The 16179-nt window shown below is 52.1% G+C and overlaps 1 protein-coding gene and 1 long non-coding RNA gene across 4 annotated transcripts in view; one reads left to right on the plus strand and one right to left on the minus strand.

Annotated features, from left to right (window-relative positions):
* LOC132539426 (uncharacterized) overlaps positions 1-10033 on the plus strand; it is an 80792-nt gene extending 70759 nt beyond the window's left edge. The window contains exon 4 of the long non-coding RNA XR_009550709.1: positions 8441-10033. This is a non-coding gene — a long non-coding RNA (uncharacterized LOC132539426). The remainder of the gene's footprint in view (positions 1-8440) is intronic.
* The window catches only part of ITPR2 (inositol 1,4,5-trisphosphate receptor type 2), a 380387-nt gene that overhangs the window by 20187 nt on the left and 344021 nt on the right, over positions 1-16179 (minus strand). For all 3 annotated transcript variants that reach the window (XM_007517924.3, XM_060194552.1, XM_060194551.1), the window contains 3 exons: positions 13757-13887; positions 12308-12473; positions 6170-6330 (listed from right to left, as the gene is read on the minus strand). In XM_007517924.3, coding sequence (XP_007517986.1) covers positions 6170-6330; positions 12308-12473; positions 13757-13887 — 458 coding nt within the window. The remainder of the gene's footprint in view (positions 1-6169; positions 6331-12307; positions 12474-13756; positions 13888-16179) is intronic.

Here is a 16179-nt window from a genome sequence, read left to right on the forward strand (position 1 = left end):
CACTCGTGTTTTCCCCCTGCAGGTGGGGACCAAGGGCTTGAACCCAGGTCTTTACACAGAGTATTATGTGTGTTAAACTGGTGTGCCACCACCCAGCCCCCTCAGGACATATTTTTCTATGTAGACATGCATCATGACTTTTCTGACAACCCAAGAAAATGTGGTAGACTTGGGGCCCATAGAGCAGCTCCCCTGGGAGGGTGTCTGGTCTGCCATGTTCATGACCCAGACTTGAGCTCAAACCCCCCCCCCCATCCCAGAGAAAACTTGGGAGCTGTGGTATCTTTCCTCATCACCCTCTGCCTCTCTCCCTCTTTCTAGCTGAGGTTCAGCTCTGAGGGGTGAAGCTCTTGCAAAGAGAAAGCAGTGCAAAGGATTTTATACGTCGACTATTGCCTTTTACTTCAGAAACAGCCACCATGGACCATTCCAAAACTCCTATCCCAGCTGCTACCAGTTTGTACTATCAAATACAGGATTTCAGGTTGAATGGAGAGTTGACTCTTGGAAGTCAAGTCTTTTCTCAAAGTTACAGCTGGAGCCTGTGATATCCCCCTCAGTACTGAGCGGAATAGAAGCCCAGCTAGTGGCCTATCAGCTAGAGCTGTCCCTGTAGATAAGCCAGCCCTGGGCTCAGCTCACTTGGAATTTCAGAATCTGGTGAACTGGATTTTTTTTTTTTAACCATCACTCACACTCAAAATGCTCATCAGTAATCTTAAAACTCACACGTACACCCTAGAAAACCTTTCTTAAAAGTTAAAAATGACAGGACATCAATGGAGAAGGAAAACTAGAAAGCCAGAGTATTTTCTTGGGTGGGGGGAATGTATGCTTTACAGAAGAGCTTTTCCAGCTGTCAGGGAGAAATGGAAATGTCATTCTGTGACTAGAAAGGCAGCTGTCTAGAGATGAAATACTCCATCAAGGAAGGCAGAGCATCCTCCTCCCCTGCCCCAGTGAAAATGAAGTTAGGTGTAAGATCTGTTCTGAAGGATTGGCGGAAGCATCACAAGTGGTGGCACAGTGCTGTAGGTCTCTCTCCCTCTTTCCTTTCCGTCTCAATTTCTGTCTCTCTCCATAATAAATATATTTATCTTAAAAACAGCTTTTAAAATATAAAACGAGGGTTCTGACTCTGCATCCTTCAGTTTCAGGGCTGCCTTCTCTGTTTTCCTTCTGTAGCCTCCCCTGAGTATTGCCACCCGATTCTGTGACTGAAGCTGTCACTGCTGAGTCCTGTGGTCACTTATTGGACCTCTGGAGCATTGAGCCCCTCGTAAGCCTCTGCCTGACCTCTCGGCCTTGTGTTGGCCCCTGGACACCACACAGGATCCGTGGACTCACTGCTGGGACAGTCACCCTCTTGGTAGGTGTGAGGTGAGAGCTCGTGAGTTGTGGACTTGGATGCCCCTCGTAATTTACAACAAACACCTGCTGTGTGTCTGTTTCTCATCTCTGATGGATGCCTCTGCCCATCTGAAAATCCGGCTACTCTTCTTTTTGTATGTTGAGTTGTATGAGTTGCTTCTTTTCTTTTGCACATCATCAACTTGTCTGATACTGGTATGCAAACATCGCCTCATTCAGCAGGGTGTCTTTCGGGTTTAAGGACTCTCCTCATTCTGAGGCAGGTCTTCTTTGACAAGGCTCCAGTGGTTTAGATTCTCTTGTTTCCCTTGTTGGTGAGTTTACAAAAGCATCACTGAAGCTATTGTCGGTGAGTTCGCCTGTCTCCTCACGGGCTTCCAGGATTTTGCCCAGGTCCTGGGCCCGTTTCAGACTGATCTGTGTGCTGTTAGTGCTTGGTGCCATTCCGAGCTGTCCGGCTTCTCAGCACCATCCTTTCTCCAACCACAGTCTAGGTTGGCTCCAGTGGAGTTCTCTCCAACCCAGAGAGCACTTGCTCTGGAAGAAGCACCCTCAGGCTATCCGGCATCCAACAACAGATGAGTGGCTGAGCAAGCTGTGGTATATATATACAAAATGGAATACTACTCAGCTATTAAAAATGGTGATTTCACCATTTTTCAGCCAACCTAGGCTGCTGCATGGGAGAGGGATCAGGAACTCGTGCCGGTGCTAGTGTTGCAGGAGACTCTGGGACTCTCGGAGCCAGAAGGCAATCCCATGTGTGTTTAATCAGAAGAGCAGCTATATTTATACTTGCCAAAAAGGAAATAGTAGGGTGGAAAACAGGATGTGACGTGGAGAGGGTGGAGTGAAAAGTGAGTGCAAACTAGTGGTGGAAAACCGGGTGTGACTAGGAAACACCTACAGACCTGCTTCACCACTTGTGAAGTGACACCCCACCCCGTGGGCATATGGGAAGCCAGGCAGGGGTTCAAACAGGGATCCTTGTGCTTAGTACTATGTACACTTAACTCAGTGCGCCACCTCCTGGCCCCCAATTTGTTGGGGCTTGGTGCCAGCACTGAATCCTGAATGCAGCCATTTTTACTTTCCACCCCTATTTTATAGGACAGAAATTGAGAGAGGGAAGAGGGCAGGGCAAAGAGACAGGAAAAAGATACCTGCAGGTCTGCTTCACCACTTGTGAAGCGTCCCCAGTGCCAGTGGGGACCAGGGGCTTAAACCCAGGTCCTTGTGAATGGTGCCGTGTGGCTGGCTCACTGGGTGATCACTGCCCAGCCTCAGTGGGTAGTCTGACTCAGCACTGGCCACTTTCCCATCTGTGGCCCCCACACAGTAGCCCCCAGTGTGCCCTGGTCAGGTGCCGTTCACTTGCTGAGATGGGGTGGGGGCCGTGGGGCTGTGAGCCCTGGGGAGAATGTGGATAAGGTCAGCTGTGGGGCCCAGGACAGCGACTGCTTTGGCACCTTGCCGTTTTCAGTAGCATCTGAGCCAGCTCAGCCATGGCCCTGAGTTCAAGCGCACAGTCCTGCAGAGTTGCTTGGATGTGGCCTGCACATTGCCGGTGTCAGCAGCTCAGGAATGGATGTGCAGGCCCTGGGCCTGAGCTGTGCCTGTGAGCATCCGAAAAGCCTTTGGGAGTCATCAGAGCCCACTGCTCTCACACCGATACAGGGAAACTCAGGCCCCATGTGCAGCTGGGAGCAGTGTCCCCTGGAACACCCCGAAGCCTGCACACACCCAGGCCTGGGCAGGGGCAAGCAGAGACAGCAGGCACAGTCAGGTGGCAGGGATGCACCTCCCTGTGGACTGTAAGCCACCCACCATGGGAAGATGCGGTCCCTCTACTCACAGCAGCACAGCCTTCCTGAGGTGACACAGGTAGCATGTGCTCATAGGTTTACAGGAAGGCACAGCCTTCAGGGGGAGAGGGATGAGGGAGAAGGCCAGCTCCAACCACCAGGGCTCTGGACAGAGACTGTCCAGAGGCTGCTGCATGGGTGTCTCCCCTTTCCCCTCTCCATCTTCTCTTCTCCCTCTGTTCAGCTCTGGCTTATGATGGGGTGGGGGATTGAACCTGGCAACAACAGAAACCAATGGGTTTACACATGGCGTAAAGCACAAGGACCAGCATAAGGATCCTGGTTTGAGCCCCCAACTCCCCATCTGCGGAGGGGAGCCCTGAGCCTGTGCATCTGGCCTGATTTGCTAGAGCCCCCTAATGGAGGGGCTGGGGTCACAGTATCACAGTTCTGTAGGGAGTTTTTTCACGGGTTGTGAAGCAGGTCTGCAGGGATCTGTCTTTCTCTCCTCTGTCTGCCCATCCTCTGTTGATTTCTTTGACTCTATCCCCCTGGTGGCAATTTAGAAAACTAAGCAAGACCAGCCAGTGTACTGCTCAGTCCTGAGCTTCTGTCTGAACACACATGGAGCTGTGACACTGGGTTCCCACCCCCCACACACACACTGCACCTGGGAAAGATGTGGGTACAGGCAGGAGGTGGTGAGGAGTGGCCGTCTCTGACCAAGACCTGAGCCCTCACTGGGTGGGGGGGATGAGGCCTTGAGTGTGTATACCTTCTCCATTTAAAAAAATACTTCATTGACTCTGAGAGGCCAGAGCCCTGCTCAGTTCTGGGTGATGGTGGTGCTGGGGACTTAACCTGGGGCCTCAGGCAGGAGCATGTTTTGCAGAACCACTATACTGTCTCCCTAGCCCTGCTTCTGGATCCTACCCGCCCTTAGTCGGCTACTCTGAGGGCCAGAGCCTTGAAGAAAGGGCCCGCAGATGCTGGGGTTCTGTAATTGCCTTAATCAGATGTCGTTTGCATGATTAACATGAATGAGAAATAAGACAATCAGAACATCTGATTTCATGGTCATCACATGAGAGCAGTTCACAGAACTCTGGGTGCATGGGCCCTGTGCCTTCTGGGAGCCAGGTCCCCCCCCCCCACCCCAGGCTTCCTGCAGGGAGGGCAAGGCTCAGGACTGACCCCAGCCCCCTGGGGCTTCTCCCCAAAAATGGTTTCTGCCAGTGAGTCTCCCCTCCCTCCATGGTGCTCACTCTCCTGGGGGCTCTGCTGGCCAGAGAACAGGGAGATGCAGGAGCTGGAGCCCACCCACCTCGCTCTGGGGATGCTGGCCACACTGCAGGGACTGGGAGGAGAATCCTGGGGGCCTGGCCATCCAGGTCTGGGCATGGCTGAGGTGGGAATTACCTGCTGGGCTTGTCCCACAGAAGCCAAAAGCTCGGTCAGGTCTGTCCTGTTTCTCCTCCCTGTGGTGCTGCACAAGCCTCACCCCCTCCCTCCTTCTCTCTCTCTCTCTCTCTCTCTCTCTCTCTCTCTCTCTCCATTCCCACCAGCCCCCCCCATTAAGTCACTCTGGGGGAACGAGGCTGCTTGTTGCTCTAGCTCCAGCTGGGTCGAGGCTGCATCATGGTTCCCAGGCATCTGGGTGAGGACCACAGACGCATAGCCTCTGAGTGACACGATGACAACTTTTCTGATGTATTGGGTTGTGGGGAAAGTCACGTGCTTTTCGGTGCAAATACACACCATGACTTTCCTGAAAGCCCAACAGAAGAGGGAGGGGCAGCTGAGTAGAGACAGAGAGAAGCTGGTGGGTCAGTTCTGCCCACGACACACGGGGAGAACGTGAGGAGACAGCTCAGAGGTGACAGGGGGCATCCCGGGCCCCTGCTGTGATAGGCACTTTTTGCGGGACAAGGCCACATAGGCTCCCTGAGACCCAGAAACAGGAGTCAGAAGCCCCTCAGGCCCTGTGCTCTTCGAGATGATCTGAGAGAACAGCCAATACCCATTGGTGAGCACAGCAGCACCAGCACCCACTCACCAGGCCATGGGGCTCTGCACGCCTGACGTGCTAATGGTCACCCCCCAGCCAGGCTGCTCTCATGGAGAGAGTGTGACTGGTGAACACCCAGCCCCCTCAGCGGAGCCTCTGATGGCAGAGAGGAGCTCTAGACAGCTGGGCATGGCAGGGAGAGAGACAGAGAGATAAGGCTGAGCACCACTCAGCCCTGGTGTCTGCAGTGCTGGTGGCTCATACCTCCAAGTACCTCCGAGTATTGCTTTCTTATTTTACTGCCACCAAGGTCATCGCTGGGGCTCAGTGCCTGCACTATGAACCCACTGTTCTCTGCTGCCACTTTTCTTCCCCCTGCCCTTCTATTCTGATAGGCTAGAGAAATTAAGGTGGGGAGATGGGAGTAAAAAGGGGGTCAGGTGGTGGTGCATCCAGCTGAGGGCACACATTAGCATGCACAAGGATCTGGTTCAAGCCCCTGCTCCCCACCTGCAGGAGGGAAGCTTCCAAATTGGTAAAGTAGGTCTGCAGGTGCCTGTCTCTCTACCTCCCCATCTTATCAAATAAAAGTTAAAAATGGTTGCCAGGAGCAGTGGATTTGTGACGCTCTACTGAGCCCCAGTGATAACCCTGGAGGCAAAAAAAAAGGGTGGGATGGGGAGAAGAGAGATACCTGCAGACCTGCTTCACCACTGGTGAAGCTGCCCCCCTGCAGGTGGGGACTGGGTGACTTAATGTGTGTGCTCAACCGGGTGCACCCCTCCCGGTCACATCACCATGCATCTCTTACTCTTAGAGTGAGCACCCGGGATGCTCCAGGTCTGGGGGCCCAGAGGTGGGCAGATACACCCTGAGTTAGTACCATCTCAGGCTCCACTACACCTTGACTGGCAGCCCTGGTAAGCAGTTACCAAATAGATCGCCGGAACCATTAGACTAGGGGAAATGGTTGCCAGGGACTCACCAGGATCATCTGGGCCACGTAGCTCTCAGGGCCCGTGTACTCCGTGGGGTCCTTGACCTTCACCAGCACCAGGAAGTACAGGTAGTGCCACATGTTGTGCTCTGACTTGATGTGCTCCTCGAAGGACACCGTCTTGTTGTCAAACTTGTCCCTCTCTAGCCCTGTAACACACAGGAAATGCAAACTGGGGTCAGGGGCCACTATTCTCTCAGTCAGAGTGCACGCTGGTGGACTAGCTCACCCAGACGGTGCGCTGCTGTTGTGTGCCACACAGGCCAGAGCCTGTCCCTGCTGTGGTACCTCCCCCCCTCTTTTTTTTTTTTAACAAAGCACCACTCAGCTCTAGGGTATTTTTAGAGGGATTAAACCTGGGACCTCAGAGCCTCAACCATGAAAGTTTCTGTGCAGAGCCACTATGTTATCTCCCTCACCTGCTTTTTCACTCTATTCCTGTAAAAGCGTGCCATTAAGTGCAGGGTGGTGGTGCACCCAGTTGAGCTCGCACACATTACAGTGCACAAGGACTTGGGTTGGAGCCCCTGATCCCTCACTTATTGAGCGTGGGAGCTTCAGAAGTGCAGAAGCAGGTGTCTCTCTGTCTCACTCCCCTCTCAGTTTCTCATTGTCCTACTAAATAAAATAGAAGGAAAATGGCCACCAGGAGTGGTGGTAGATTTGCCATGCAGGTATCGGGCCCCACTGATAACCCTGGTGGCAAAAAAAAAAAAGTGTGCCATTTAAAAATGTTACGGCTGAAAGAAGAACTCTAAAAACAGGGCTGTGATTTCTTGATGTCTTCTCTATGCACAGTCCTGTTAGAAATATAAACTTCACTGTCCATAAGCAGCCATGTCAGACTGTCCAATTCAACAGGACTCTTGAATCCAAGAAAAATTTAGTCAAAGTGACTGTGTAGGAACAGGCACAGTTGCTAATCAGAACAGTGAGAGTCAGCTCTTGGGGTGGGGAAGGGGGCCAGAGCCAGGAGGGGGGCCTGGGCGTGGCTCAGAGAGAGTGTCCTCTGCGAGGCTGACAAGTGGACCACAGGCCTGGAGGGAGATGAAGCAACCTGCGGAAACAGGGGTCGGGCTGCCAAGTCAGTGGGCGGCTGGGGCTCAGGCTGGTTGTGCAGAAGCAGCCAGCAAAGTGAATCCCAGTTCTAGCTGTGCTTTGCCAAGAATATATTTAAACAAAGAAGCCACAGAGGCCTGCACTGGGCTCTGAAAGAGGCTCTTGGGACAAGATACAAAGTGTGATAGGGAAGGAAATCTGCGTCCTCGACTAGGATGGGAAAAGGGCCTGTGCTTTGGCTGGCTGGCAGTTCTGCCTCCTCACTGACCTGTCATCAGCTCAGCTCAACGTGCCCCAAATAAAACCCAGCGCCCTCCCAACCCTGCCCGACCTTCCATCTCCATTCCTCCAGCTGCTCGAGCCAAAGCCCAGGAGCCCTTCTGGATGGTTCTCGCCCTTCCTGCAGCATTCGGGACTGCATTGCCACCTCAGTCCACATGCTCTGCTCTTTCTGATCCATCCTGAGGCCAGAGGGAGCCTAGAGACGCAGTGTTCCCTCTTCCTTGCCCTGGGGCCTTCAGTGACTCCCATGTCCTCAGAGGGAGGTCCCTATGAGGGGCTCTTAGCTTCAGCTAAGCCATGGCTAGCACTGGCCTCTCTAGATTTGGCTGGGAGCCTCTGCCCTGCTCCCCTCCCCCCAGCTCAGGGCCTCAGCTCTGGGGGATCCTGCCCAAGCCTCACCTTCTCCACAGAGCTTAATTCATTGACTTTCCTTACATTGATCACAACACTGCAATACAGCTTGCACCAAACAGAGCCTCCACCTCTACTCACCCCCCCCACACACACACACACACATAACCACTGTAGTTTTCAGAGTCTGAGTCAGTTTGGTTCTCATACTTTTGCAGACCAGCTTGTTTTAGGTTTTTAATATTCCACATACAAGTGAGACCAGCCGGTGGCGGTCTCCCACCTCCAGTCCCATCCCTTTGATCCCCAAAGACAAAAGCACCATCTTTTCGAGCAGCCAGGTATCCATCCTGCAGTGTCTGCAGCCACTCACCTGCCAGTCGGCACTCAGGCAGACTCTGATCTGGGCTACTAGGACCAGGCGCTGTGAAACCTCCCCCCCCCCCATGTGCTTGAACCAGTGCCTTCGAGTCCTCTGGTTTATGGTCTGGCTCGTGCATGTGTCCTATCAGATTCTGCAGCCTGTCCCCTGTGTTAACACTCTCACTCTTTCCCTTTCTCCTCTAGTGTCTGTCAATCCTTGCTAAACCTGTCAAACCATAAGAAAGGAAACAGACATCGGCCCACAGATAGCTCTGCCTTGAGGGACCAGAGCAGCTGTCACAGCTGATGGCAGGGACCAGCCAAGGAGGTAGGTCTCAGGCAGGGTCTTCCTACTCCTGGCATTTTCTGCAACAAAAAAGGGTGGAGCACAGGTAAAGTGACAACTTGGACCTCAGAGACATCACACTCGCAGATAACAGGTGAGTCTCAAAAGACCACCTACTCCATGGCTCCCCTTCTGTGAGAAGCCTGAGGGAGGCTTGGGCTGTGATGGCATAAGGGTTTGAGGGTTTCATGGGAGGTAATGACAATGTTCTGAAATGAATCGTGGTGATGGATTAAACACCAGAAGCCACTGAGCTGAATGTGTCAAGTGAGACAGCTCCAGGGTATGTGCTGCTGCTCTCTTCTCTCTCTCAAAAGAGCTGTTACCAACAAAGTAGGAGGAGGGGAGGGGAGACAACACAGTGGTTCTGCAAAAGACTCTCATGCCTAAGGCTCAGAGGTCCCAGGTTCAATCCCCAGCACTGCCATCAGTCAGAGCTAAGATCTGGTTTAAAAAGCCAAATAGGGGAGTCGGGCAGTATCGCAGTGGGTTAAGTGCAAGGACTGGCAGAAGGATCCCCGTTTGAGCTTCTGGCTCCCCACCTGCAGGGGAGTTGATTCACAGCTGCTGAAGCAGGTCTGCAGGTGTCTTTCTCTCCCTCTCTCTGTCTTCCCCTCCTCTCTGTCCTATCCAACAATATCAGTAACAATAACAATAAAAAGACAAGGGCAGCAAAAGAGAAAAATAAATAAATAAAAATTTTAAAAAAGAGTCCAGTGATTTAAAAAAAAAAGCCAAATAGATGGGAGTCAGGCAGTAGTGCAGTGGGTTAAGCGCAGGTGGTGCAAAGCGCAAGGACCTGTGTAAAGATCCTGGTTCGAAGCTCCTGGTTCCCCACCTGTAGGGGAGTCACTTCACAGGCGGTGAAGCAGGTCTGCAGCTGTCTATCTTTCTCTCCCTGTCTTCCCTTCCTCTCTCCATTTCTCTCTGTCCTATCTTACAACAACAATGAAAAACAACAAGAGCAACAAAAGGGAAAATAATGTTAAAAAAAAAAGCCAAATAGATTTCCCCAAATTGACTGCAACTAAGTCAAGTTTGTACCTGTGGCACAGAAGCTCTACCATCAGAGCTCCTTGGTCCCCTGTCATCAGCACACACCATGCTCGAGAGGTTCTCCTGAGGCTGCCATACAACCGTCAGAGGGACACTGTCAGGCACAGCCTGTGATACTTCCTCCTGGACGCAAGAGACAAAGCTCTTTGTAAGGGGCCCAGTCCTTGCCCAGGATGGCACCTCACACGAGGACCCTTCCCTCATCCCTTCTCTATTGTTCTCTCCTCCCAGGAGGGCTGCTCTGCCCCTAATAAATGGGCCCTTCCATGCCTCGCTGTTCTGTTCTCTTCACTGAACTGGGTGACCACCACCTATTTTCAGTGCACAGGACACAAGGACCAGAGAAAATGGGGACAGAGTCCCCCCACACACATACACACCCTCAGCTCCTTGATCCCTCTTCCATTTCCAGCGTGTGTCTGTAGACACTACACTGGCCTCTCAAAAGCCATTCCAGACCTCTGTCCTTCCTTCTGTAGGGAGCCTGAGGCTGGAAGCCACCTACAGGCCTGAGCTGACACTGTGCAGTGGCTGTCACTGCCTCACCATATTCAGGCATGCCAGGTCCTTTGAAAACTGTCCCTACCTCTAGCTCTCCTTACAGCTGCTGCCCTGATCACCCCCCCCCCCACCCCCAGCACGGCCAGGAGCAGGTGCTCTCCATGCTAGGAACAGTGTTGTATTTCCACCTCAGCCTGACCTGCAGGGCTCATTTATTTTTGCATCCCAGCATCCAGCATGTGTGGGAAATGGTGGCAAGCAGCTCCCGTTGAGTAGTGAGCAGGAGAGAGATTCTAGAATGAAGGCTTCACAGGGTCTGGTGTCCAATTAGAAGGACAGAGTTGGGAGAAGTCAAGAAGGGCAGGGCAGGAGAGAGGTCAATCAGGAAGGGGCCCCGACCTGGGCATAGTCAGACCTTAGACTCAGTGGACTAGAAGTCTGGGGGTGCCTGCCTGGGTGGGTCTGTAAATCTAGGTGCAGCTATGGGTGTGTGGGTTCAGGTGCACTGGTAAGAACACAGCTGGAAGAGGCTCAGGTAATGGGGTGCTCCCAGCTGCATGTGGGGAGAAGGGGGGCCAAGGCACTAGGGCTCAGGTGCTAACAGTTGCTAGGAAGCTGGGCCCCCATGTCTGAGAAGGATGAGCCAGCTGCTGCAGGTGTCTGCACAGCATGTGTGTGTGTGTGGGAAGGTGAAGATTCTTTGTGAAGCCTACTTAAGGCTCTGGAGCAGGAATGGCACTTCTGATAGGAGAGTGAGCAAACGGAGGCCCTAGAATGGGGTAGTAGGCACAGACAAGGTCTGGAAGCACATCTATGGGGGGGGATCACCGGCTCTGCACTATTAACCTGGCAGTCAGGCACCCCTTCTCTATGGTTTACCAGGTGCTCACCTGAGGTGCCTGGGTGGGAGATGAGACAGATGAAGCCAGGCAAGGGCATCACGAGGCCCAGATTAAGTGTGGGAGCGTAGCCATGCAGTGAGCTGAGCTGGTTTATATCAGCCCCCTGCTGGGAAAAGCCAGAGCTGGTGAGGAGGGCCTGACTCAAGCCTCGGGTCATGTGAACAGATGAACAAGAGACAGCTCAGTGCAGGGCATTCAGGCTGCTGGGATGCCCCCCCACCCCCGCCACACACACAGTCCCCATCTGACCAATGCAGAGTGCCACATCGTCTCCTGTACAGCTTCAGTCCTTGGAGAATCGGCTGTGCAGAAACAGTGGCTCCCACCACCAATCCTTTTAAACCATCAGGAAGCTGCCAGCACAGTTCACGATCTCCAAGACACCGAGACCACCCAAGAGGCCATGACAGGTGAGGGCAGACGGGGCTCCTCACTGGCCACAGCATACATTGACCCTGAAGCACTAGTCAAAGTGAAGTCAGCCAGAAGGGGAAGAGAAATGCCATGCTTCCACTTACTCGTAGAAAGTAAACAAAGAAAATCAACAGACAGTAACAAATCCTTGGACAACCTGACAACAGAACGGTGGTGAGCAGAAGGGATGGGCCTCTGGGGTGGGTGGGGTGATGACACTTGCTCTGGGGATGCTATGTACCGGCAATTTCAATGCTGGTGTAAACCACCACAGCCTGAAATACAGACCTGAATGCCGAGCGACAGGTGACGAGGTCAAGAAAAGTCTGGACTATGTGTACATGGGAACACTGCTGTGCCACCCAGAAAGGTGCAGTTGGAGCAGGATGGCTCATGTACCAGGTTCACGCACACATGGAATACAGGTGACTAAAGCAACTCAACTTGCAAAAACGACAACAGAGATGTCTCTTGGACTTAGCGAGAACTATGTTGGTTATTTGGTGCAAGGGGTGGTGACTTATATTGCCCATAACAAGTATGACATTATGCTCTTGGGATCTTGTATCTCTAAAACTCTGCTGAGTCACTAATAATAAAAGCAATAAAAAGAGCTTTATTCTCAGTGGCTGCCAGCTGGAACCTTTTGACATCCTGGAACATACTATATAGTTAGAGAACCAAACAGACAGCAGGAGCATAATGGGAGGCCTTAGGGATGTGATTCTCCTATTTCTGGAAGCTGAGAATCCCAGTCCAACAGCCAGTTACATAATCTGAACTGTGCCCAACGTTCTGCAATCAGGACCTCCCAGCTGCCACAGACAGAGCTCAGCATCACAGAACACTCACCACAGATGAAGCAAGTGGTCTTGAGAATCTCTTCCTTTTTCTGTTTTTCACTTCTGAGATCAGCAAAAGTGTCAATGATAACACCAAAGATCAAGTTGAGAACGATGATGATGACGATGAAATAGAAGAGGAGGTCATATACCACCCGGGCAGCAAACAGGGGCTCCTGAGTGAGAAGGTTGCACGTAAGAGATATAGCACACACATTTTCAAGGCATGTTGCTATAGAGAACGTCTCCAGTCAGTACTTGCTATGTAAATATGAATAGTATTCCAAACTGCAAAAAAAGACCCAGTTTCTTGGGGGCCGGGTGGTAGTGCAGTGCAGCAGGTTAGGCGCACGTGGAGCAAAGCGTATGGATCCTGGTTCGAGCCCCTGGCTCCCCAACTGCAGAGGGGTCGCTTCACAGGCAGTGAAGCAGGTCTGAAGGTGTCTGTCTTTCTCTCCCCCTCTCTGTTCTCTCTTCCTCTTTCAATTTCTCTCTGTCCTATGCAACAATAACAAGGGCAACAAAATGGAAAAGGTGGCCTCCAGGAGCAGTGGATTCATAGCACAGGCACTGAGTCCTAGTAATAACCCTGGAGGCAAAAAAAAAAAACAAAAACCAGTTTCTCTAAATATTATGAGAACATCCTCCCAGCCCACCCTAAAACTTCAGGTCACTAGGCTACACCCCAGCATGGGCATGGGGACTAAACTTTTATTGACAAGCACTTTAGTGTCATTTACTTAAATGACTATTTAAGTGGACTGGGAATGGGAGAATGCTATTCCAGAAGCTGTGAGCAAGATGGACAGATGACCAGTGTAACGGTCAGGGAAGGGGCTGGATGGTGGAGCACCTGGTTGAGAGCACATGTTCCCATGCACAAGGACTCAGGTTCAAGCCCCCGGGCCCCCACCTGCAATGAGGAATCTTCAGGAGCAGCGAAGCAGGTCTGCAGGTGTCTCTCTCCCTACCTCCCCTTCCCATCTCAATTTCTGTCTCTATACAGAATGTATAGATAACTAAATGAATATGCAAAGGCCAGTGGGTAGGGAGCTGCAGGGCTGAGTACTCCACGTCTGTCTGGAGCAGCTCTGCATGTCCATGCAGCTCACATTGACTTCTCCCTGATGAACAGAATCCAGCCCCCTCCGAGATGGTGGAATCAGATACACTGGTAGCACCAGGCCAGAGGCGTCACAGCTAAAGAACACCGTTCAGTCTTGTCTTGATACCCGGCACCCTGCCCACCCTGTGAGAATCTCTTCAGGCTGATCATCATCAGGGACCCTCAGTGGAGTCTTCCCACCGAGGCAGAGTCCACCTGCATGCCCAGCATCCTGGTGGAGGAAAGGCAGTCCCGCTCACTGTTTAGTAGCTGCCGACCCCCGCTGACAGACAGCCCACAGACCCCTCTAACTGGGGAGGTCCCAGGACCGATGTCGGCAGCCCCACCCCTTACATCTTTGGAGGGTCTTCGGAGTACGTCGCCCACGCCGCCCCCGTTGCGGAGGCCCTGGTTCAGCACGGTGACAATGCACATGAGCAGGGTGTCGCAGGTCCTCTCCACGCCATCTGCTTGCTCCTCCTCCGCTGCAGGCACACAGTGACATGTGAGGCCAGTGACCAGGGAGTTGGGCAGGACCCACAGGTCAACCCACTTCTGGAACAGGTGGGTCTGGCACCACTGGCACTTTATTTTATTTGGTAAAATAGAGAGAGACAGGAGAGAGAGAAACGCACTTGGGTGCAGCACTGTCTTGCCACTCATGAAGCACCCCCTCCCCCCCTACAGTGGAGGACCAGGGGCTGGAACCCAGAGCCTTGCACATGGTAATGTGCACTGAATCAGGTGCGCCACCCCCTGGGCCTGAAGAGACAGACACCGACCTGCAGACCCACCTCTCTACTCCTGAAGCTCCTCCCTTCCCTTGCAGGTAGGGAACAAGAGCTGGAGCTAGGGTCCTTGTGCATGGTGACATGTAAACTCTACCAAATGTGGCACCACCCAGCCCCCTAGAATTTTTTTTAAAAGATGCATTTGTTTATAGGTGAGAGAGGAAAGAATCCAATCTCCCTATCACTCTGGCATATGCAGTGCCAGGGACTGAACTCAGGGCCTCATGCTTGTCCGTCCTGCACTAAGCCACTTCCACTTTAATATGCATTTATTTTGGTAATTAAAAAAAGCCTTTTTATTTATTACTGGATAGAAACTGAGAGGAGACAGGGAAATAAAGAAAAACAAATCATGACTCTTCTGACAGCCCAAGTGGGCCAAGGAGACAGTGCAGTGGGAGTGCCCGAGACTTGCATGTGAGAGAGTGAGAGTCCTGGAGGGTAAAAGCAAAGCAGCGATGTTTAGATGTGTCAGAATGACAGGAGGGTGGGAGGAAGGGTCACTGGATCATCATGGGGGAGGGTTGGAAGATGGCAGAGAAAGACAGCTTATGTGGAGATTGTAGGAGGGAGGCTAAGAGAGGGGCAATGGGAGGCAGAGGAGAGGCGTCAGAACCCAAGAGCTTTTGCAGGAAGCAAAGGTGGGTGGGGGCCAGGGCCATTCTGGGTTCACAGTCAGCCAGAGGCCATTACAGAGAAGGGAGCGTGTGACCCCCCCGGGGGGCAAGAGAGCCAAAGGGAGCAATGGTTGCCAGACATCCTCACCACCACAGAGGGCAGTTAAATCTCAGGCATGGTCAACCTCTCTCCCACCATCAACCAATTCTAGATGACTATATACCCTGATGTCTAGACTAGTGTTATAGAAACTCTTAAATCACAGCTGAAATGTTTCTTTTAAAGAGAGGAGCAAAAATCTATCCCCTGAATGTCTTCAGATCCTGAAGGTCCCTCTCCCAACTCAAAGGTGCTAGTCTCTACATGATGCTTAGCACTGGACAGGCGTGAACAAGAGCCCTCAACCACCAATGTTTCTACTTTAACAGTAAGAAGGTTCGCTTCTCATGGTTTCTTATAAAGCAATAGGTTACCACTGAGAGATCTGAATGCCCGAGCTCTGCTGAAAGCCTCTTGCTAGTCTTAAAGTTGCATTAGAATCAATTCATCATGGAGGTACAGATGTAACATTGTTTAATGAGGGAGAAACAAACTGAACAGGCCAGACACTGTCAGGCAGCCTGCCTGCAGAGCAGCATTGAGGCAGAAGGGCCTCTGCTGCTTGGCTTTTTATTAAAGCAAAACGCCAAGACTGAATGTCCTGCCTTTGCTGCACATCCAGATGACTCTGGCTTGCAAAATGACTGACTGTATATTCAGAGTTGCTTCCAAAAGGCCTCATTACACCTTTCTAGAAAATCTGCTCTGTGGTTTATGTTTTTTCTGTGTTAACAGGCAGCAGGGAAGGCCTGAGGCACATGAAATACGTGACTCGTGTGTGTGTGTGTGTGTGTGTGTGTGTGTGTGTGTGTGTGTGTGTGTGAGTGTGTGTGTGGTATGTGAGTGTATGTATCTGGTTGTGTCCCTGTAGTATGTGTGGCCTTTTGTCATGTGGCCCTGCCATCCACCAGGCTGCCACCCATGCATGCCAGGCTCTGAAATGAGCACTTGATCCCAGGCTCAGGCACAGGGCTATTTTTAAACCTGAAGACACATGCAGCCCCACACGCTGGCCCCAGCAGACATGTGAGGCCAGAATGGAAAGGTATTGGAGCTGGAAGACCAGGCCAGGTCAAGTGAAAGGGGGTGAGCAGAAAGGACCGGGGATGCAACTGCCTTTTCTTTCCCTTTCCCTTTCCTTTCCGTCACCATAACCTGGCAGGATTATCTACCGGGGCTCCGCCTGCAACATGAATCTATCACTTCTGGTGGTCATTTTTTTTTCTGTCCCTCCTCCCTTTTCTTCTCTATTTTATTGGACAGGGGGAG

The sequence above is a fragment of the Erinaceus europaeus genome, chromosome 7, assembly GCF_950295315.1.
Source record: "Erinaceus europaeus chromosome 7, mEriEur2.1, whole genome shotgun sequence".
NCBI classification, from domain to species: Eukaryota; Metazoa; Chordata; class Mammalia; order Eulipotyphla; family Erinaceidae; genus Erinaceus; species Erinaceus europaeus.